At 40.4% G+C, this 24,077-nt stretch overlaps 2 protein-coding genes across 3 annotated transcripts in view; both read right to left on the reverse strand.

The window, feature by feature from the left end:
- The window catches only part of LOC117519277 (radial spoke head protein 4 homolog A-like), a 29,526-nt gene extending 23,505 nt beyond the window's left edge, over positions 1–6,021 (reverse strand). Inside the window, exons 1-3 of the mRNA XM_034180610.1 lie at positions 5,946–6,021; positions 3,255–3,327; positions 3,155–3,224 (exon numbers count right to left, since the gene is read on the reverse strand). Of these exons, the coding sequence (XP_034036501.1) occupies positions 3,155–3,224; positions 3,255–3,282 (98 nt within the window). The 5' untranslated portion in view covers positions 3,283–3,327; positions 5,946–6,021. The remainder of the gene's footprint in view (positions 1–3,154; positions 3,225–3,254; positions 3,328–5,945) is intronic.
- A 6,749-nt stretch (positions 6,022–12,770) lies between these two features.
- Positions 12,771–24,077, reverse strand: part of jade3 (jade family PHD finger 3) — a 49,364-nt gene continuing 38,057 nt past the window's right edge. The window contains exons 11-12 of one of the 2 annotated variants that reach the window (XM_034180611.1): positions 22,422–22,539; positions 12,771–14,465 (exon numbers count right to left, since the gene is read on the reverse strand). In XM_034180611.1, the coding sequence (XP_034036502.1) occupies positions 13,630–14,465; positions 22,422–22,539 (954 nt within the window). In that variant the 3' untranslated portion in view covers positions 12,771–13,629. Of the gene's footprint in view, positions 14,466–22,416; positions 22,540–24,077 lie in introns of both variants that reach the window. The other variant, XM_034180612.1, reaches the window with a different exon arrangement.

Below are 24,077 nucleotides of genomic sequence, written 5' to 3' on the forward strand. Positions count from 1 at the left end.
CTGTCTGGGTTTTGGATTAATTAATAAGCTGGAATGGAAGATTGCTGCTAATCCTCCACCCCGGCCCGTGCTACGAGCATTCTGACAGTTAGTGTGACTCGGGGGTGTTGACTCATTTAAACTAACATATTCATCCTGCTGTAACCAGGTTTCTGTTAGGCAGAATAAATCAATATGTTGATCAATTATTATATCATTTACCAACAGGGACTTAGAAGAGAGAGACCTAATGTTTAATAGACCACATTTAACTGTTTTAGTCTGTGGTGCAGTTGAAGGTGCTATATTATTTTTTCTTTTTGAATTTTTATGCTTAAATAGATTTTTGCTGGTTATTGGTAGTCTGGGAGCAGGCACCGTCTCTACGGGGATGGGGTAATGAGGGGATGGCAGGGGGAGAGAAGCTGCAGAGAGGTGTGTAAGACTACAACTCTGCTTCCTGGTCCCAACCCTGGATAGTCACGGTTTGGAGGATTTAAGAAAATTGGCCAGATTTCTAGAAATGAGAGCTGCTCCATCCAAAGTGGGATGGATGCCGTCTCTCCTAACAAGACCAGGTTTTCCCCAGAAGCTTTGCCAATTATCTATGAAGCCCACCTCATTTTTTGGACACCACTCAGACAGCCAGACATGTACAGATACTGTACATGTGGTAAGCATAAAACAACTATTACAGTGACACTCGGAGTGTATACACTAAAGTCAACACCCAAAATGTCTTATCTTCTAAACAAGAAAAAAAAAATCCTTTATTAAAATGCAGTCCAAAATGTAATGGTTTCAATCCCTACATGTTTCCAGTGTGGAAGGTTCCTGGTTCAAGGCCATCCCTGCCCATTCTCAGTGTAATGTGGAATTATGTCAGGTAGGGCATCTGGTGGAAAACTTGTGGCACATCAACATGCAGATCCACCTCTGATCTGCTGTGTTGACCCAGAGTGAAACAAGGCAAACGCTGTAAGGCTATTATCTTGCTGGGCCACGAATGTTAAGGAGTAGTTGGAGACGGGCATGAGCAACAAATTCGCAGTTGGTATCTCACTGAAGTGGTACAAATGACGCACAAAGTGCTCAGCTGCTATTATCTTGCTATTATCCATCTGAACAGACACTGTGGAAATTCCTGACTGTATCCAGGAAGGAACAGTCCTGTAAATACTAATAAAATAAAATTAATAATAAAATAACAATAACAAAGCCTAGCCTGGCTCCACTGAGGAAAAAAAACAGGAAGTAAACTGTGAACAGGGCACTCAATTGTAGAATGATTTCCTGCAGGATGAAATATGTAATGCCCAGTAGTCCACGCCATCAAAGAGGTCCTGGCTGGCAGCGTCACGCATGAATAGCACACGATCGCCAAGTTCAGGATGAGGTCTTTGACTGCTGCAGTCATGCACAGATGGCGTGCGATGGGCAGCTGGAGGATAAAATATGTAATGTCCAGCAGTCCACGCCATCGAAGAGCTCTTGGGTGGCACAGTCACACACAAATGCACACAACATCCTCCTGTGTATAGATGTTCTCCCCGGTTCTTGAGCCAGTCACCTCGTCTACTTCGAACTGTTAAAATTTAGGTGACGCCCAAGTGATACCATGCAACTCATGTAAGGAGAAGCACCACCTAGCGAATGTATTGTGAAATACCTTGCAAATGCCGTTTGCAAGCTGTTGCAGCCCAGTGAGATAGTACCCTAAGGGACATACTTACTTAATATATTATTATATATAATTGTTATGTATAGTTGCTTAGTGAGTAAATAAAGAATGTATTTGGGAGTAATAACTGGTGCTTGCCTTGGACACCTTTTTGAATGATGTAAACATCAGCAAGCATCAGACGTTTTTGTTTATAATGGGTTATCAGCACATCCACAGTGTACGGATTAGCTTGTTATTGTCTGACATGAGCAGCAAAACACCCTCTTTAATGTTTCCCACTGCTCAGTGACACATGTAGGTGAAGTGCTTTCTAACTGTCAACGATATGTCTCAAACACTGGGGGGGGGGCATTTGCATGATCTGACATTTAGCAGTGAAATGCTTGTTAGATTTTAATAAATGTTAAACAATACCACATGGACCTCTGACAGGTTCAAAACTGTGTAAAAATGCTTAATTCATTACATTTAATCCAGATTTTAATGTTCATTAGGCAGATTTTATCATTAAATGATCTATGATCCAAAAAAACAATTATTAAAGAGGTCATACTGTGCCAAATCACTTTTAGCTACCTTTTACATTTTCATGTGTTTGATATTTAATTTCAACATTTCCAAGGTCCCACAGTTTTTAGCAGAGGTGGGAGGAAGTCACCATCAAGTCTCTTCTCAAGTAATGAATCAGCAAGTCCCAAGTCAAATGTCAAGTCATAATGACCACCAAGTGTTTGACAGCTGGGGTTTGGGGTTTTACATAATTATTGTATGGCCTTGCCTTACAATATAAAGCGCCTTGGGGCAACTGTTTGTTGTGATTTGGCGCTATATAAAAAAATTGATTGATTGATTGATTGATTTAAGGATAATTTATAACTGACACAGCTTGTTTAACACCTCTGTGACATATGTAACAGAAAAAAGCCGCACCCTCAAACGCCCCCCCCCCCCACACACACACACACACACACAAACACATTCTCAGTAGCTCAGGATTACGGATCGCAAAGTAAAAATGGCTACATCACACACAACACCAACCTTAGCTGAAGTGACAAAGCTTTTGAAAATACATTCTGTAGTGCACCAACAAATCATTATCAGTATGTTCATGATGCACCATTTTTGCAAAGTTCATAGATTGCACAGTTTATTTTTAGACATTAAAATATTTCTGTAATTGCTTTTAATATGAGTGAAATGTTTTTTGGTTCATTCTTTTTACATTTCCATAATGTTTTTATGTGCCTTGCGATTTGATGGGTGATAGTTTAAATAAATGATGCATGTGAATTTAGATGAATTAATTGCAAAGCTAGTAATTAATTCGATTAATTTTTGCATTCACTTGACAGTACTGATTAATAATATAATATACTGGTTATAAAATCAGTATATTTGCATTCATGTCTGAACATGTTTTAAATTCTGTACTTACATGTCAATAATTCTGAGGAGCAGGACTGCAGTAGATGTGCAAAGGTTACTTACAGATTGAGGTTGCTTTTAGCGCTGTTTGTCAGCATGTTTGCTTTGAAAGAAGATACTGCATCACTGTGCTGGCTGCTGAACTGGTTTCCATCTGGAGAATCCATTTCTTCAGCTTTTAGCAGACACATCCAGGGGTGCAAGCAGAAGCCTTGTGATTCTGAGTAAGTGGCACGCTAAAGATAAAATGCTAAAACAAAATTAAGTGAAATGTGTCAGAACCTATAGAGACTAATGTGTAAACAGGAACAACAAAGTTCTATATTGACCATGATGCCCACTGCTGCTTATCCCAGGATTCTATAGCATGAAATGAATGAGAGTCTACAGCCCCACTTGGAGGGGACGGCAGGCAATTGCATACCCAGACACACCAATTCTGCCCTCAGCTTCTAAAGTGTTACAATCAGGGGCATAGACTAATTTCATGAGGATCATCCATTCCTTATGAAGTCAAGGTCTATAAAGTTACCTCACCAACAAACGCACCTACTAAACCGCTGGTCTGCACAGCCATACCAAACACTCACTCTATGCAAATGTTAAATAGTGTAGCCGCCAGAACACCTCCTGAATGAACGCTTGTATTTACTGGAAAACAATGAGAGATTCTGCCCCTCTCCAACCAGCACTCATAGAAGTTATGTATAAGCTGTCTACGGTAGCCAGTAACGTGTTGGCGATACTGCAAACTCTCATGATGTTCCAGAGAGCAGTGCAGTCAACCAAATCATGAAGCACTGCCAACAGTCATCCTTGCATTCAATTAGTACTTGCAGAGTTAGGATGCAGTCAATAGTTGACTTCTCGGGTGTGAAACCAGACTGCTCCACTTGTTGAGTGGCAAGGAACTGGGATTGAATCCTGTTAAGAAGTGCAGCAAGACAAGATGCAGAGTTGGACGCACAAAATGCTTTGACTCTACTGTAAACAGATTAAGGGTCACTGGACCACAGATGGTGAGTCACCTGATCACAAATTTTTCAAACAAACCCCTCCTCATCTACCATCAAGCCCATTTCACCCCACTTTTTCCACCACCATACTTTTTCCAACACCGTACTCCCAATAACTTCTGCTCATGCATGCAGATTTCCACATGTTCAGACACCATTTTGGATTGCAAATAAATAGTAATAATTTCTTCAAAAAACAGAAGAAACACTGTAAATTGCACAAACACTCCTAAGATCCTTCGACGTGGCAGCAGAGTTGCGCCAGTATGATTACAGCTTTTAATGCAGTCCCTGGCTGTCAGGGGTTGCATCCTTTGCTGACGTGGTCGACGAATGCAGCCTTCTTTCCTCCTGAAAACGAAGGATACACAGGTGTACGTCTGACTCAAACAATCCCATGCCATTATGTGATTTGTCCCACTCAACACAAAATGGTTAGTTAAGTTTGAGAGTAACAACAAGGGGGACAATTTCAGGCTCCATGTGTACGGTTCTGAAAATGATTACACTGCATGTTACTTCAGCCCATTACGCTAGCTTGTAGAGTGCCACCCTGCTCAGAGTGCCGCTGTCATTGGACCGACATCTCTGCTATTTGGGCATTGTGGGATATAGCTTGTGCCCACAGATTGAGCTTGCCAGACGACTTTCGCCACCCTGCTCAGCGTGCCGCTCTCGTTGGAGCGACAACACACAGAGTGTGTCTCTTCCCAGATAAATCTCTTTCAGTGCAGCTTTTGTACTGACTTCAACACGAAGTTAACACCCAAGTCTTTCATCGCCAACTGTAAATGGTAATCAAAACATTCCAATCGTATCTTTCTGACCTCTTCCGCATCAAACTCCATCGTGTCAATGTTTACAATGTGCTTGAACAATAACACGTGAAGTTGCTCATAAACTTTAAGTTTCTTAAATATTTATTACAGCCACTATTAAAACTTCAGTTATCTTTATAATTGTATTACTGGTAAATTTTAGAATTCATTTAGATGAGTATATACTCATGATCTCACAGGAATATATCACAATTATCTGGGAACTACTTTCTGCGCAGGAATTCATCAAGCACGTCGGCCGCGGGCGCGTACTAACACAGAATACCCAGAAACTGGACAGTTGTTCGGACAAAATGAGCGCATCCAATTTTAGGTGCCATAAGTTAAGCTAGTGGCGCTCGTGAGAGTGCGGTAGTGCTGCGCTGCTGTCAAGGTTGCTAAGCAACAAGTATATCTTATCTAAATTAATTCTAAAATTTACCAGTAATAAAATTATGAAAATTATGAAGATAACTGAAGTTTTAAGAGTGGCCGTAATAAATATTTAAGAAAGTAGTTTATGGGCAACTTCACCTGTTAAAGATCAAGCACCATTGTAAACATTGACACGATGGAGTTTATGCGGAAGAGTTCAGAAAGATATGATTGGAATGGTTTGATTACCATTTACAGTTGGGGATGAAAGACTTGGGTGTTAACTTGGTGTTAAACTCAGAACAAGAAGCTGCACTGAACGAGATCTATCTGGGAAGAGACACATTCTGTGTGTTGTCGCTCCAACGAGCCCGGCACGCTGAGCAGGGTGCAACAAGGGGTAGAGCCAGGATAAGCTAATGACGCTATCGGCAGAGCTGGACTCTCACAAAGTTTGGTTCACCCTCCACGGTCTCGGAAGGCCAGGTCTTCCAGGATACGGCCCCCAAACTGAGACACAACCAGTGTATTTTCTACGCCTGTTAACGCCTGTAGTCAATTTTAATAGATCACCATTAGCTTGGATTTGGATCGGTTTTTAAAAAAAAAATTTTTTCGGAAAAACATAATCTGTGATAAACTTACCTGCCAAAATTGGTTGATATTTTTGTCTCTCCACCTCAAAACAGAAAGCTGCAGAACACCTGATGCATTATGGGTATTTTAGATCCACGCGCCCCTCTGCCATAATTTTGGATTTCTTGGCAAACCGCTGTTACATTAGTGACAAACTACTTATAGAAACAGACTCTTTTCTGACATTTGTTTTGTCTTGGGTACAGATATATGGAGCTAAATCCAGGCCAAAAGTTTTGTAATCTGAAAATAAAAAAAGATTGAAAAAATAAATTTTGAAACTGAAAATTCGATGTTTGTTCTTGAATTTTATAATCATTTAAAAAGTTTAAAGTTTCAGTTTAAATACATTTTTGATTCAGCTCTGTAATTATTTCGATAAAATAATTTATTTTCATTCATACTTCGTTTTTTTTTTCACCTTCAGATATTTTTTGTTTCAAACTTTTGGCCCCGTTCTGGCGTGGGAGGGCGTGGCTTCGATTGAGATGGGCGTGGAATTGTGAGTGACAGGAGAGCAATCAGTCCTCGTACCAAGTACAATGAGGAAATTTGTCTCTTTTGTTATTCAGATGGTTTAATAGTATCATGCTTAGAGCAAGCACAGTACCTTCGATGTACTAATATCCTTTCATCACTTTGATATGACCACTATGACAAAATATGCTTCCTTACATTAAAAAAAAATCCTTTCACTTGAAAACTATGAGGACAAAATAGCTTTGGTTTCACATGAAGACAATCATGTAATAACACACAATTCATCTCAAACTCCTTATACTTAGAAATTTGATTATTTCTGAATTTTTTTTATGGCCACGTTATGCTAGAATTGTCCTGCTCTGTAGGTGCAATGGAAAAGCTTTGTGATGTCACAAGGTGAAAATGAGGCGGGACTTATAACTCACCTGGTCTTGACAGAAACTGAAACAGCAGATAAGTTTATGTTAGAATGAAAATTTTCTCACATTTCTGACCCAGGATGAAACTGTGAGCTTGGTTTCGTGTTCACAGGCAACCAGATGTACAGGAGTGATCACATGACCTCTGAAATTAACCAGTGGACCTGGATCAATCAATCAATTTTTTTATATAGCGCCAAATCACAACAAACAGTTGCCCCAAGGCGCTTTATATTGTAAGGCAAGGCCATACAATAATTATGTAAAACCCCAACGGTCAAAACGACCCCCTGTGAGCAAGCACTTGGCTACAGTGGGAAGGAAAAACTCCCTTTTAACAGGAAGAAACCTCCAGCAGAACCAGGCTCAGGGAGGGGCAGTCTTCTGCTGGGACTGGTTGGGGCTGAGGGAGAGAACCAGGAAAAAGACATGCTGTGGAGGGGAGCAGAGATCGATCACTAATGATTAAATGCAGAGTGGTGCATACAGAGCAAAAAGAGAAAGAAACACTCAGTGCATCATGGGAACCCCCCAGCAGTCTAAGTCTATAGCAGCATAACTAAGGGATGGTTCAGGGTCACCTGATCCAGCCCTAACTATAAGCTTTAGCAAAAAGGAAAGTTTTAAGCCTAATCTTAAAAGTAGAGAGGGTGTCTGTCTCCCTGATCTGAATTGGGAGCTGGTTCCACAGGAGACCCATCTTAATTGCAGTTCGACACAATCCAACCACTAGGAGCAGTGGGCAGCCACAGTACGGCACCTGGGGACGAACTCCAAATGTGGAGACCCTGCCTTGGTCAGGGGCAGTGAAAGGAGCAGACCCTAAATAAGCATGTTTTTGATTGTGGGAGGAAACCCACACAGACAGGGAGAACATACAAACTCCACACAGAAAGGCCCATGACCTTCTTCCTGCAAGGCACCAGTGCTAACCACTAACCCACTGTGCTGCCCAGGTGAGACTTGAGTTTGAGATCTATTCCCAGTTGAATGAATCTGTAAAAACAGGTGTCCAAGGCACATCCTCATCAGATACCAAAACAGCTACATTCAATGAGTAGGATCAAAGGATCCACAGCAAACTCCCAAAATTCCTTACATTGCTCATGAGTCCAGTTTGCCTGTAAAAGAAGTTTGTTACACCCGTATGGTTCCGCAATCTTATTGGTATCACTACACAAAGTTCCCAATCATCACCACTGGGGATGGAACAAAGAATGGTAAATTCAAAGTTTTGCTTGCTGTGTGAACACAAGTTTCCAGCAACTTTCAGCCAAAAGGAGGTCAAAGTCATCATAATCCAGTGGCAAACCAGTCTGAGATTTGGATGTGCTGAACTACAATCCCACTGCTTTACACGCCACTATATCTGACAGACACACAATGAAGGACCATGGAACCAAGCTGGAAAAGCCCCATTTTTACTACATTTGGACAGTTTTCATTATTACTGTCTGTATTACTCACATCCACACACATTTTAAAATGGGCCAGCATGCATGTTTGGGTGATGCCCAAACGACTGACACCTGTTGATGAAAGTATCAGAGTTGTTTTAATCTTCTATCAACTTATACTTACCTCTGCCCATGTCCTTTTTTTAAAGTGACATTTCCCATCTTGAGGTGGGCCCACCCAAAAAATGAGGTGGGCTTCATAGATAATTGGTAAAGCTTCTGGGGAAAACCTGGTCTTGTTAGGAGAAACGGCATCCATCCCACTTTGGATGGAGCAGCTCTCATTTCTAGAAATCTGGCCAATTTTCTTAAATCCTCCAAACCGTGACTATCCAGGGTTGGGACCAGGAAGCAGAGTTGTAGTCTTACACACCTCTCTGCAGCTTCTCTCCCCCTGCCATCCCCTCATTACCCCATCCCTGTAGAGACGGTGCCTGCTCCCAGACCACCAATAACCAGTAAAAATCTATTTAAGCATAAAAATTCAAAAAGAAAAAATAATATAGCACCTTCAACTGCACCACAGACTAAAACAGTTAAATGTGGTCTATTAAACATTAGATCTCTCTCTTCTATGTCCCTGTTAGTAAATGATATAATAATTGATCAACATATTGATTTATTCTGCCTTACAGAAACCTGGTTACAGCAGGATGAATATGTTAGTTTAAATGAGTCAACACCCCCGAGTCACACTAACTGTCAGAATGCTCGTAGCACGGGCTGAGGTGGAGGATTAGCAGCAATCTTCCATTCCAGCTTATTAATTAATCCAAAACCCAGACAGAGCTTTAATTCATTTGAAAGCTTGACTCTTAGTCTTGTCCATCCAAATTGGAAGTCCCAAAAACCAGTTTTATTTGTTATTATCTATCGTCCACCTGGTCGTTACTGTGAGTTTCTCTGTGAATTTTCAGACCTTTTGTCTGACTTAGTGCTTAGCTCAGATAAGATAATTATAGTGGGCGATTTTAACATCCACACAGATGCTGAGAATGACAGCCTCAACACTGCATTTAATCTATTATTAGACTCAATTGGCTTCACTCAAAATGTAAATGAGTCCACCCACCACTTTAATCATATCTTAGATCTTGTTCTGACTTATGGTATGGAAATTGAAGACTTAACAGTATTCCCTGAAAACTCACTTCTGATTATTTCTTAATAACATTTACATTTAGTCTGATGGACTACCCAGCAGTGGGGAATAAGTTTCATTACACTAGAAGTCTTTCAGAAAGCGCTGTAACTAGGTTTAAGGATTCATTCTTTATGTTCTCCAATGCCATATACCAACACAGTGCAGAGTAGCTACCTAAACTCTGTGAGTGAGATAGAGTACCTCGTCAATAGTTTTACATCCTCATTGAAGACAACTTTGGATGCTGTAGCTCCTCTGAAAAAGAGAGCTTTAAATCAGAAGTGCCTGACTCCGTGGTATAACTCACAAACTCGCAGCTTAAAGCAGATAACCCGTAAGTTGGAGAGGAAATGGCGTCTCACTAATTTAGAAGATCTTCACTTAGCCTGGAAAAAGAGTCTGTTGCTCTATAAAAAAGCCCTCCATAAAGCTAGGACATCTTACTACTCATCACTAATTGAAGAAAATAAGAACAACCCCAGGTTTCTTTTCAGCACTGTAGCCAGGCTGACAAAGAGTCAGAGCTCTATTGAGCCGAGTATTCCTTTAACTTTAACTAGTAATGACTTCATGACTTTCTTTGCTAATAAAATTTTAGCTATTAGAGAAGAAATTACTCATAACCATCCCAAAGACATATCGTTATCTTTGGCTGCTTTCAGTGATGCCGGTATTTGGTTAGACTCTTTCTCTCCGATTGTTCTGTCTGAGTTATTTTCATTAGTTACTTCATCCAAACCATCAACATGTCTATTAGACCCCATTCCTACCAGGCTGCTCAAGGAAGCCCTACCATTAATTAATGCTTCGATCTTAAATATGATCAATCTATCTTTATTAGTTGGCTATGTACCACAAGCTTTTAAGGTGGCAGTAATTAAATCATTACTTAAAAAGCCATCACTTGACCCAGCTATCTTAGCTAATTATAGGCCAATCTCCAACCTTCCTTTTCTCTCAAAAATTCTTGAAAGAGTAGTTGTAAAATAGCTAACTGATCATCTGCAGAGGAATGGTCTATTTGAAGAGTTTCAGTCAGGTTTTAGAATTCATCATAGTACAGAAACAGCATTAGTGAAGGTTACAAATGATCTTCTTATGGCCTCAGACAGTGGACTCATCTCTGTGCTTGTTCTGTTAGACCTCAGTGCTGCTTTTGATACTGTTGACCATAAAATTTTATTACAGAGATTAGAGCATGCCATAGGTATTAAAGGCACTGCACTGCGGTGGTTTGAAGCATATTTATCTAATAGATTACAATTTGTTAATGTAAATAGGGAATCTTCTTCACAGACTAAGGTTAATTATGGAGTTCCACAAGGTTCTGTGCTAGGACCAATTTTATTCACTTTATACATGTTTCCCTTAGGCAGTATTATTAGACAGCATTGCTTAAATTTTCATTGTTATGCAGATGATACCCAGCTTTATCTATCCATGAAGCCAGAGGGCACACACCAATTAGCTAAACTGCAGGATTGTCTTACAGACATAAAGACATGGATGACCTCTAATTTCCTGCTTTTAAACTCAGATAAAACTGAAGTTATTGTACTTGGCCCCACAAATCTTAGAAACATGGTGTCTAACCAGATCCTTACTCTGGATGGCATTACCCTGACCTCTAGTAATACTGTGAGAAATCTTGGAGTCATTTTTGATCAGGATATGTCATTCAATGCGCATATTAAACAAATATGTAGGACTGCTTTTTTGCATTTGCGCAATATCTCTAAAATTAGAAGGTCTTGTCTCAGAGTGATGCTGAAAAACTAATTCATGCATTTATTTCCTCTAGGCTGGACTATTGTAATTCATTATTATCAGGTTGTCCTAAAAGTTCCCTGAAAAGCCTTCAGTTAATTCAAAATGCTGCAGCTAGAGTACTGACAGGGACTAGAAGGAGAGAGCATATATCTCACCCATATTGGCCTCTCTTCATTGGCTTCCTGCTAATTCTAGAATAGAATTTAAATTTCTTCTTCTTATAAAGTTTTGAATAATCAGGTCCCATCTTATCTTATGGACCTCATAGTACCATATCACCCCAATAGAGCGCTTCGCTCTCAGACTGCAGGCTTACTTGTAGTTCCTAGGGTTTGCAAGAGTAGAATGGGAGGCAGAGCCTTCAGCTTTCAGGCTCCTCTTCTCTGGAACCAGCTCCCAATTCAGATCAGGGAGAGACACCCTCTCTACTTTTAAGATTAGGCTTAAAACTTTCCTTTTTGCTAAAGCTTATAGTTAGGGCTGGATCAGGTGACCCTGAACCATCCCTTAGTTATGCTGCTATAGACTTAGACTGCTGGGAGGTTCCCATGATGCACTGTTTCTTTTTGCTCTGTATGCACCACTCTGCATTTAATCAATAGTGATTGATCTCTGCTCTCTTCCACAGCATGTCTTTTTCCTGATTCTCTCCTCAGCCCCAACCAGTCCCAGCAGAAGACTGCCCCTCCCTGAGCCAGGTTCTGCTGGAGGTTTCTTCCTTCCCACTGTCGCCAAGTGCTTGATCACAGGGGGGTCGTTTTGACCGTTGGGGTTTTTCCATATTGTATGGCCTTACCTTACAATATAAAGCGCCTTGGGGCAACTGTTGTGATTTGGCGCTATATAAATAAAACTGACTTGATCTTGCCATCTAAATTCTTCTGAAACATCTGCAACTGTATTTTCAGACATTCTATAGCTAGCTTTAGCCTTGACCTTAATGGGGCTAATACAATGAGACAGTCGATTTTATTCTTTTTAAACCAATGTGAAGCGTGTGACAGATCAGGTGAGCAAGCAGAACTAAGCCACACATGCGCAGAAACATCAAATAGCGTCCGTCTTACTGAATCAATTTGAGTATTTTGGCTTTAGAAACACCAATCTCCTTGCAGAGACAGGTAACTAAACCCCCCTTTGAGAATATACATTGATCTCCGAGACCATAAAATTTCAATTTAAGATTTCACATCCCGGCAGCTTAGTGGTTAGCACTGTTGCCTCACAGCGAGAAGGTTGTGGGTTCAATTCCCGTGGCCTTTCTGTGTGGAGTTTGCATGTTCTCCCCGTGTTTGCGTGGGTTTCCTCCGGGTGCTCCGGCTTCCTCCCACATCCAAAGACATGCAGGTTAGGTGGATTGGAATCTTTAAAATTGTCCTTAGGTGTGTGTGGGTGTGTCTGTTTGTGGCCCTGCGACAGACTAGCGTCCTGTCCTGGGTGTACCCCGCCTTGCGCTCTATGACTGCTGGGATAGGCTCCAGCCCCCCGCGACCCTTAATTGGACTAAGCGGTAGAAGATGGATTTCACAACCCTTAAACACACAAAAAATTGTCACAATCGTGTGGAAACCAGTTATGCCATGTAATTTATTGTCATCAAGTACACCGAATGTCAGACATTTAAAAGAAAAAGAAACTTAATAAAAATAAAAAGGCATTTCAAGTTCAATTTTGGCAATAATAAAGGCCAATTATGGGATGATTGTGAAACCAGTTATGTAGTGATGACTACAAAAACCAAAAATTCCAGATCCAGAAAATGTCATGTAGCCACATTTACATTTAACTACATGACTGGAGGACAAATGGAGAACACAATGATCTTTGCTTGTACACATATTTGTTTGGAGACAGCCGGTAGTCTTCCTTTTTGTTTGGTATCTCTTTGCCTGCAAAGCTAAAGAATCTGAAGTGTCAAATTGTATTGACAGAAGTAACAACTCATTTAAGTCATGACTCAGCAGTTTGTCACCTATAACATAATATACAAGATATCAAATTTCTGTCTGCTACATCAGTTTTAATTTATGGTCTCAGACAAAGCAGGCATCTCAAGTTTCATTTAAGAACAGTGGAACATTTGTGATGTTGGCATACATTCAATCAAATGTACAACAGTTTCAGGCAAAGGCTAATTTGAAGTGTGTGTGTGTGTGTGTGTGGGTGTAGGGGACTGATAAATCTGTGTTCAGTACAAATAAAAAGAAAGGCTTGACAATCCCAGAAAACAGAGCAGAATTAATTGTCTCAAACCATGTTGAAGCTGCACAATGACACATGGCAACAGAGAATCCTCTCCGGACTCCGTACTGTGGTGCCCCGTGTGCATGGCAGAGTTAGCACCACAGCTTGGTCTGATCCCTGATGATGTCTTCAGATGGGGGATGACAGTGATAGCAAACAGAGGCAGCAGACAGCCATCACCTGTGCATTGGGGCTCTGGAACCGAGAGACTGCTTCTCTTGGCTTGTTCCTTTGCGACAGTCACTTCTGGGTGCACCTGGTGGCGGGAGCCTGAGTTGCCGCCGGTGCCTTCCTTTGGCTTCTGGCTCAGAGTCACTCAGCTCCACGTCAGGGCAGTACCCGTCACTTTCCTGGTATGAACGCCTGCTTCGAGCTTTGTTTTCTGTCACAGGCTTAGCCCATAGTTTCTCTTTGGCCGAGTCCTTACGGCTCAGTTTGTCAGAGAGCCACAGGTCCTCCGTCGTCCGCACCAAACTAATGGTTGCCTCTTTGAAGGATCTACCAAAGTGTTCCATGGCAGCCTTGCGGAATGCACCCTTCCCTAAACCCTCTTTAGGACCATCCTGATGACTGGGTGTCTGGCAAGAATTATCTTTCTGTATCACCAACTTTTCAAAGACACCGTTAGTTCTGGCAGCATTTGCTCTGTCTGGGTCATGTTTGCCATTACTACTCGATGAGTGGCCATGGAGGGCAGCATGCAGAGCTAAAGGTTTTCCTGTTGGTTTAACGGGCAACGGCAGGTTACTTGAGTGACTTGAGGAAGACAGCAGGCCGTTAGAGTGCTCATCTCTCTTGCCTCGGCCATGTAGCTGAGGTTTTCCCTGACCAAGTCCCTCACGATCGTGACCAGCAACATTCCCACTATTGTCCGGGCAGAGCGGACCATTAACAGACTTTGTACTGGAAGTTCCTGTTCCACGCCCTGAGGATTTTGGCATTTTCAGCTTTAGAGTTATCCTTGGAGGTGGATGACACAGCGTACTCTCCACTGGAAATGAAGGAGGAAGACCTTGTTAAAAAAAAAAAAAAAGGGGGAAAAAACATGTTGACATTGCAGGTATGATTGAACAAGGAGTTTCAATTATAAATATATCAGCAGTATAGTACAACACATACGAATACTTCTCAGCTTGACAAAATCTTTTTGTAATGTTACATTTTCTAAGTGGAAAAACAAATATGCCATCATCTACACCAATCAGCCATAGTAACACTGTGACCACCTGGCTTATTGTGCAAGTCACTCCTTTGCCAGCAAAACAGCCTGTTGAGGCACCATGTGTTCTGACACCTTTCTATCAGAATCAACATCAACTGTTTCAGTAATGTGAGCTACAGTAGTTCTTCTGTTGAACTGGCCCACACGAGCAAGTGTTTGCTCCCCACGTACATCAGAGAGCCTTGGCTGCCCGTGTGCCAGTCACCAGTTCTCTTTCCTTGGGACTATTTTTGGCAGGCACTGACCCCTACAGACCGACTTTCCAGACTTTCTGGGCTCTGTCCTGAGAAGTAAGCCTAATAGCAAATTTTACTGGATGATATATTGCCTAAGAATATCATATCACAATAATATTGCAGTATTATTGCTGACAATATTTTAAGATGATTTTATGCTACTGATATGATATAGCATAATAATATGGTTTGGGGGGGGGGGGGGGGGGGGGGGCTTGCCACATCAGTCTGCAGTTTTTGTTCCCAACTGGGAAAACTGGATGGGATGGTGATGTTTAAGCTGCATTTTCAGGTTGGTTGCATTTCTAGTTTTCATTGTCACTGGTTTAAAATGCAACCCCAACTCCAATGAAGTTGGGGCGTTGCGTAAAATGTAAATAAAAACAGAATACAATGTTTTGCAATCCTCTTCAACCTATATTCAATTGAATACACCACAAAGACAAGATATTTAATGTTCAAAATGATAAACATTGTTTTTGTGCAAATATTTGCTCATTTTGAAATGGATGCCTGCAACACATTTCAAAAAAGCTGGGACAGTGGTATATTTACCACTGTGTTACATCACCTTTCCTTCTAACAACACTCAAGCGTTTAGGAACTGAGGACACTAATCGTGAGTGTCATGATTGGGTATAAAAGGAGCATCCTCAAAAGTCTCAGCCATTCACAAGCAAAGATGGGGCGAGGATCACCACTTTGTGAACAACTGCGGGGAAAAAAAAAATATTCCAACATTTTAAGAACAATGTTTCTCAATGTTCAATTGCAAGTAATTTAGAGATTCCATCATCTACAGTCCATAATATAATGAGAAGATTCAGAGAATCTGGAGAACTTTCTACACGTAAGCGGCAAAGCCAAAAACCAACATTGAATGCCCGTGACCTTTGATCCCTCAGGCGGCACTGCATTAAAAACCAACATCATTGTGTAAAGGAGCTTACCATGTGGGCTCAGGAACACTTCAGAAAACCATTGTCAGTTAACACAGTTCGTCGCTACACCTACAAGTGCAAGTTAAAACTCTACCATGCAAAGTGAAAGCCATACATCAACAACATCCAGAAACGCCACCACCTTCTCTGGGCCCGAGTTCATTTGAAATGGACAGACGCAAAGTGGAAAAGTGTGCTGTGGCCTGATGAGTCCACATTTCAAATTGTTTTTGGAAATCATGGACGTTGTGTCCTCCAGACAAAAGAGGAAAGAGACCATCCAGATTGCTATCAAACGCTTATTGAGTGTCGTTAGAAGGAAAGGTGATGTAACACAGTGGTAAACATACCACTGTCCCAGCTTTTTTGAAACGTGTTACAGGCATCCATTTCAAAATGAGCAAATATTTGCACAAAAACAATAAAATTTATCAGTTTGAACATTAAATATCTTGTCTCTGTGGTGTATTCAATTGAATATAGGTTGAAGAGGATTTGCAAATCATTGTATTCTGTTTTTATTTACAATGTACACAACGTCCCAACTTCATTGGAATTGGGGCTGTAAAGTCAACATACTGGCTCGTTCACGTTGGGTTCTCCCCGCTGATTTGACTTCGGTCCAAAATGTTCCCACCCTGGAACTGTGGAATTAGGCTTTGAAACAAAGTCCATGTACTCTTCAAAACTATGTGGCTTCAAAAATTTCTGTAGTTGAATCGGTTGGCTCTTTATATAGCGCCAAATCACGACAAAGTCACCCCAAGGCGCTTCACATAATTCACAACACAAATTAATCTAAAATCAAAATTAAAAGCAAGAAAAGCACAGTAAAAAGATAAAACACAGTAGAATGAAAAGAAATTACAAAGCAAACACAAAGATTAAAAAAATTAATGATAAGACAATCTAAAAAAGTGGGTCTTCAGTCTTGATTTAAAAATCTCCACCGTGTCAGACTGCCGAATAACAGCAGGTAGAGCGTTCCAAAGAGCTGGACCACGGTAGGAGAAGGCTCTATACCCCATAGACTTTTTGTTCATCCTCGGAACACAGAAGCCCTGCGGCCTCGCAGGTATGTAGGGCTTAACCAAGTCCGCCAGGTAGGAAGGTGCCAGTCCATGAACAATTTTATAAAGCGCAACATATCAAGGCCAGCAAAACGAGTGTTCATCTTTTTATATTGAACAATAAGTTGATATATCTGTTGTTACTTTTAATATTACTAGAAGCTATTAAATTTGTTTTATTAGTAGTTGTAAATGTGCCAGAGATAGTATTGGAATTTATCTGTTATCGGTTATCTGTAACTTACGATACATTTTTGGGTGGTTTACTGTTTTATCTTTATCGAAGATAACTTTTCAGTTATCTGATTATCTGTTATCGAAGTTAATTTTTTGGTTATCTGTGCCCACCACTGCTTGTGGGGCCACAGAAACCAAATTAAATTTTCATCTACTGATACATTTTCAACATCTCCTGGAAGAACAAATCTCAAAATTAGTGCATATTTAAATTATCCTAGATTCAACGTTTCATTAGAACCATCAATGATCATGTTGGAATAACAGAATATGACGTGGAAGTAAGACCTGGAATAATTTTCCTTTTAATTGTAAACCAAATTATGCATTAACTCAGAACAATTAAACTACATGAAACTTATGAAGACTGTTAAATCATGTAAAAAACCACAGCTAAAGCTTGTAGAATATTTTAAAAATCATGGTAAAGTATCAATAACATACCTTACAGTAAAAAAAACAAAACAAAACACATTCTTGTGTAAATTCCTGTAAATCCACTCAAAGCCACAGTGTCTTTTTTTCCCCATGAAAAAAGTCTACATTAATAAAAACTAATTGACATTGTTGTGTAAATTCATTGTAGCCTAATTTCATTCAAAGCCACAATGTCTTTTTTTTTTCAATGAAAAAGTCTTGATTAATGAAAGAAAGAGGCACATAATCTTTTCTGAAATTCTGTTTGAATAGCACAATGTTTATTTTCCAGAGAGAGAAAAAAAAATTACCAGTTCGCTTTTCCCGTTTATCTTTCAGGTGTGTTCATGAAGCCAGCAACCATTCCACGGATTCTTGTCCTTGTCAGACTTTTTCAAACCCTCTTTCTCGACATCTTCGCTCTGTCTTATGTCGCTCCGTGACACAGACATGCTGCAAAATTCTTCTTTTAAAAACTTGAAAGTTCTAAAAGTTTGCGATGTCCACATGCTACGTTTAGCTAAGCTTCACACAGGAGCCACACAGTGTCACCGCAGCAACCAACCAGTCCCGCTTTACGACAACTGTCGTAACAGTCAGGCTTTGAGTGGCATTTTTTCTCCTCGAAACTCCGCGGATCCGAGGAAACTGTTTTGTATCTGTAACATACAGATCAGTGTCCGCGGACTTATAAAGCTCGCATGATGTCGTAAAAAAAAAAGAACGCTTTGCGATAAGCATTTTAAAATCTCAGTAACGATCACGATTAAAGAGTACAACACTAACACCCCCCCACACCCACCCCGCCCATGATGAAATCCGCGGAATCCCGCGGAGTTTTCACAGCCCTGGAATAAGTAAGCGCCCCCTTTAGTATAGCACATGTAAACCATCACTTTTATATACAGTTTTCTTTGGACAACTCAGGGGATGGATACGTGAACATTACCAAGACACTGACTATGTCTTGGACATTATTTACATGAATTATGAAGAAATATAAACAGTATAGTACTCTATGATAAATCTGTGTGGAGTAGATAGTTCTCAAAAACTGAGTGACTGTATAAGAAGGTGAAGCGTGAGGAAAGCCACCAAGACACCAGGACAACCCTGAAGAAGTTATAGATTTCTGTGGCTGTGATTGAAGAGATTGTGCATAGTGCAAGTTTTGCATTTTGTATCACCACTCCTGCCTTCATAGTGGAGTTGCACAGAGAATAATTTTCTTTCAACAAAACATCAAATCTCATTATGAAGCTGTCTAACTGGTGATACAACACTCAAAACCTGCACTTTGCACAATTTCTTCGATCTAAAAATCTAACGTAAAGGGCCAAGGGGGCAAACACTTTTTCACAGCACTGTAAAGTGTTATTTAGGGAGACTCAGATGAGGGGTACCACTTACATCATGAGGAAATGTTAGCTATGACATTTTATGCCAGGTGGCATGTTTGTCTGTGCATGATCTAACATACAGCCACGACAGTACTTAATGCCTTTAAAAAAAAAAAAAAAGCCAAGGGGATGTATCACCTGGCTGCAACAGATGGCTACTTTCAAAAAAATGGTAATGGACCTGTTGTCTGTTTGGGTGGTTGCCATCTAGGACACAAGGCTGTAAAACAGTGTGGTGGGTTTGCCAACCAGTTCCCACGAAAAATTATGTGATTGGCGTATGTTGATCAATACCTTTCATTCGCAATCACAAAAACTGATATCATGTAGCTCATACTTTGCAGCCTGTAGAGATCCTGTGTGCAGTGTTTTGTCTGCCCCCCCACCTGTTTCCGTCACACTGCGCAGGCACGCGGCGGCAGACCCCAACAAACATGTCTGTCATGTGGAACTTTTATACAGTAAGTTAGAGCGATGTAAAGTTTGCATCCCGCAACACGTAAAGAAAAAAAATACCTTGTGCAGGAAGTACGGTAAATAACTAATTTAATCAGACATTTAAAGACCAAACACTTGTCAGAGCAGCAACGGGCAGTTAACGCAGCTTAGCAACACTCGCCCGTATGAGTATGACACTCAGAAGACTAAGCAAATAACTTGAACAATAACTGAATTCATCGGGTTAGATGACCAGCCTCTCAGTGGTGGAAGACACCAGGTTCTGCCGACTGGTCTCTAACTTGGAGCCCCGCTACGTGCTACCGGGACGTAAAGAAAGAGGTAAACACTTGTGTTTTTTTTAATTTGACAATGCCCACAAAACTGTAAGCTGTATGCTCAGGTATTTGTGATTTAGTAACTTATGATAGTTTATTTGAATGCAATCTGCATTTGACTTTGAATATATCCCTTTTTACTTGACTATTTGATTTATTCATTTTATTCATTTGACTTTCTGCACTTTTTACAGCCTTAATGTTTTCAATCTGTTACAGATTGCGTTAGTGATGGCAGGTAAATTTAGGTGTTTTTCAGTTGTCCTTTTGACCGAATAGCTGTCACATTGTGCCTGCAAGGTTTTTGTATGCTTTCCTTTGAAGAAGTAAGTAAAAACCTGTTTCGGCCTAAATTAAGGCAATTTTATGGTTACTTTTTTCTGGGTCATGTAGCCAGTAGCATAGCTAAATGGAAAAATTTACAGCCAGTCAGTACAATCAGTATTGGTGATCCGTACTCCAGGCTGATCAGTATCGGCAACATAATACCTGATCGGAGTATCCCTAGTACAACCCCTGGCAAAAATTATGGAATCATTGGCCTCTGAGGATGTTCATTCAGTTGTTTAATTTTGTAGAAAAAAAGCAGAACACAGACATGACACAAAACTAAAGTCATTTCAAATAGCAATTATCTGGCTTTAAGAAACACTATAAGAAATCAGGAAAAAAAAAACTGTGGCAGTCAGTAACGGTTACTTTTTTAGACCAAGCAGAGGGAAAAAAATATGGACTCACTCAATTCTGAGGAATAAATTATGGAATCACCCTGTAAATTTTCATCCCCAAAACACCTGCATCAAATCACATCTGCTCATTAGTCTGCATCTAAAAAGGAGTGATCACACCTTGGAGAGCTGTTGCACCAAGTGGACTGACATGAATCATGGCTCCAACACGAGAGATATCAATTGAAACAAAAGGAGAGGATTATCAAACTCTTAAAAGAGGGTAAATCATCACGCAATGTTGCAAAAGATGTTGGTTGTTCACAGTCAGCTGTGTCTAAACTCTGGACCAAATACAAACATGGGAAGGTTGTTAAAGGCAAACATACTGGTAGACCAAGGAAGACAAAGCGTCAATACAGAAAACTTAAAGCAATATGTCTCAAAAATGCACAACAAAACAAATGAGGAACGAATGGGAGGAAACTGGAGTCAATGTCTGTGACCGAACTGTAAGAAACGGCCTAAAGGAAATGGGATTTACATACAGAAAAGCTAAACGAAAGCCATCATTAACACCTAAACAGAAAAAAACAAGGTTACAATGGGCTAAGGAAAAGCAATCGTGGACTGTGGATGACTGGATGAAAGTCATATTCAGTGATGAATCTCGAATCTGCATTGGGCAAGGTGATGATGCTGGAACTTTTGTTTGGTGCCGTTCCAATGAGATTTATAAAGATGACTGCCTGAACAGAACATGTAAATTTCCACAGTCATTGATGATATGGGGCTGCATGTCAGGTAAAGGAACTGGGGAGATGGCTGTCATTACATCATCAATAAATGCACAAGTTTACGTTGATATTTTGGACACTTTTCTTATCTCATCAATTGAAAGGATGTTTGGGGATGATGAAATCATTTTTCAAGATGATAATGCATCTTGCCATAGAGCAAAAACTGTGAAAACATTCCTTGCAAAAAGACACAAAGGGTTAATGTCATGGCCTGCAAATAGTCCGGATCTTAATCCAATTGAAAATCTTTGGTGGAAGTTGAAGAAAATGGTCCATGACAAGGCTCCAACCTGCAAAGCTGATCTGGCAACAGCAATCAGAGAAAGTTGGAGCCAGATTGATGAAGAGTACTGTTTGTCACTCATTACGTCCATGCCTCAGACTGCAAGCTGTTATAAAAGCCAGAGGTGATGCAACAAAATACTAGTGATGTGTTGGAGTGTTCTTTTGTTTTTCATGATTCCATAATTTTTTCCTCAGAATTGAGTGATTCCATATTTTTTTTCCTCTGCTTGGTCTAAAAAAGTAACTGTTACTGACTGCCACAATTTTTTTTCCCTGATTTCTTATAGTGTTTCTTAAAGCCAGAAAGTTGCCATTTGAAATGACTTTAGTTTTTTGTTATGTCTGTGATCTGCTTTTTTTCTACAAAATTAAACAACTGAATGAACATCCTCCGAGGCTGGTGATTCCATAATTTTTGCCAGGGGTTGTATATACCCTTTACAGTAAGCCAATAAAACACGCAAAACTGTGTACATCACAGAATTAAATAATGATCTGGAATCTGTCTGCAGTTTTTGATGGTTACTGATGGCCTACATCATTTGGTAGCCCTCTGTTTACTCCAGATAAGTTTTCTCTTGGCAGTGACTGGCACATACATTTATACCTTGGAGTGGAGATCAAACGTCAGACAGCCGAGGATGTTTAGTGCTCAGCCCAACATCCAAGTCTTTGGGCATGTATGAGATTTTTAACAATTCACACAATAGTTGCCTGAGCCACACCAGTTTCCTGCTTGTTTTAATGTTTTAGCCCAATGATTCAAAAGGTAGTTAGAGCATTTTGGACTCAATATTATACGTTAACATGAACAGATTCTAAATGTAACAGCTGAACCCAACAACCTTTTGGGTACTTAATGCTGGAATATTTGTACTGTGCTTCCAATGACAGATCATCATAAATGATACCTCACCGACAGACACTTCCTGGTTCATTAGCTTCACATGCAAATTGAACATCTGCTCCTGAGCTTTACTCTGCAGCAGCTTCAGCTTCTCTCTCCGACTCACCATGTAACACAAATTCCTCACCTGCAAAACACATACAAAGCAAATATGGGGTTTGTGCTGCACTAAAAACATGATATGGGACTGGGGAATTAGTTTTGACTTCAAATAATTGTAGAATAGAATTTAAAATTCTTCTTCTTACTTATAAGGTTTTGAATAATCAGGTCCCATCTTACCTTAGGGACCTCATAGTACCATATCACCCCAATAGAGCGCTTCGCTCTCAGACCGCAGGCTTACTTGTAGTTCCTAGGGTTTGTAAGAGTAGAATGGGAGGCAGAGCCTTCAGCTCTCAGGCTCCTCTCCTGTGGAACCAGCTCCCAATTCGGATCAGGGAGACAGACACCCTCTCTACTTTTAAGATTAGGCTTAAAACTTTCCTTTTTGCTAAAGCTTATAGCTAGGGCTGGATCAGGTGACCCTGAACCATCCCTTCGTTATGCTGCTATAGACTTAGACTGCTGGGGGGTTCCCATGATGCACTGAGTGTTTCTTTCTCTTTTTGCTCTGTATGCACCACTCTGCATTTAATCATTAGTGATTGATCTCTGCTCCCCTCCACAGCATGTCTTTTTCCTGGTTCTCTCCCTCAGCCCCAACCAGTCCCAGCAGAAGTTTGCCCCTCCCTGAGCCTGGTTCTGCTGGAGGTTTCTTCCTGTTAAAAGGGAGTTTTTCCTTCCCACTGTCGCCAAGTGCTTACTCACAGGGGGTCGATTTGACCGTTGGGGTTTTTACGTAATTATTGTATGGCCTTGCCTTACAATATAAAGTGCCTTGGGGCAACTGTTTGTTGTGATTTGGCGCTATATAAATAAAATTGATTGATTGAAATACAAATTGTAACAGTTAGAAAAACAATGTAATAAAGAATTTTTTTTGAATTGCATTCCATTTAAAAAAAAAAAAAAAGCACCTTTCCCATGTGTGATAAATCCAAGCGACAACCTCCAGTGTGCGCATGCACACAGGCATCGCTTTAAACAGTCTCTGCTAGGCTAATGTGTGAGTGCTAGTTGCTATGGACTTGATCTTGTCTTCAGACAACTTAATTACAAATATAGACAACATGGCTTGCTTTCTGTTGCAGTCCATCTAAGAAGTCTGTGGTCCAGTATTTCCACTGAGAGAAATTTGATTATTTAAATTGTATGTTCACACCAATTAGCAACTACTGAAACCTTGGTGACATTAACTCCACTGATGGTGCCACAGTTGCTGAGACAATATGTCAGTCGTAATGTTTAATACCCACATCAAAGCCACCCATTCCGAAAACCTGCAGCCCAGTCCACAAAAAATACAAGTTAACCAAATACCTATACCAAAATTAGCCTGTTAGCCTGAACTTGCTAGGTAACGGTAAATGCACCTCAAATGACCAGGTTTCAGAAAATTTTTCAGGCTGACAATCTCCGATTAGTTTTCTAAACTTTCACAAGATAATATTTTTCCAAGTAAACAATATACAAAATTTCAGTCTTATGTCCTTACTGAGTTTTGAGATATTGGGGCTTTACAAATGCAGCTTGACCCTGATTTTACTGTAAAAATGAGTGGCA

Source organism: Thalassophryne amazonica, chromosome 10, assembly GCF_902500255.1.
Source record: "Thalassophryne amazonica chromosome 10, fThaAma1.1, whole genome shotgun sequence".
Lineage (NCBI taxonomy): Eukaryota > Metazoa > Chordata > Actinopteri > Batrachoidiformes > Batrachoididae > Thalassophryne > Thalassophryne amazonica.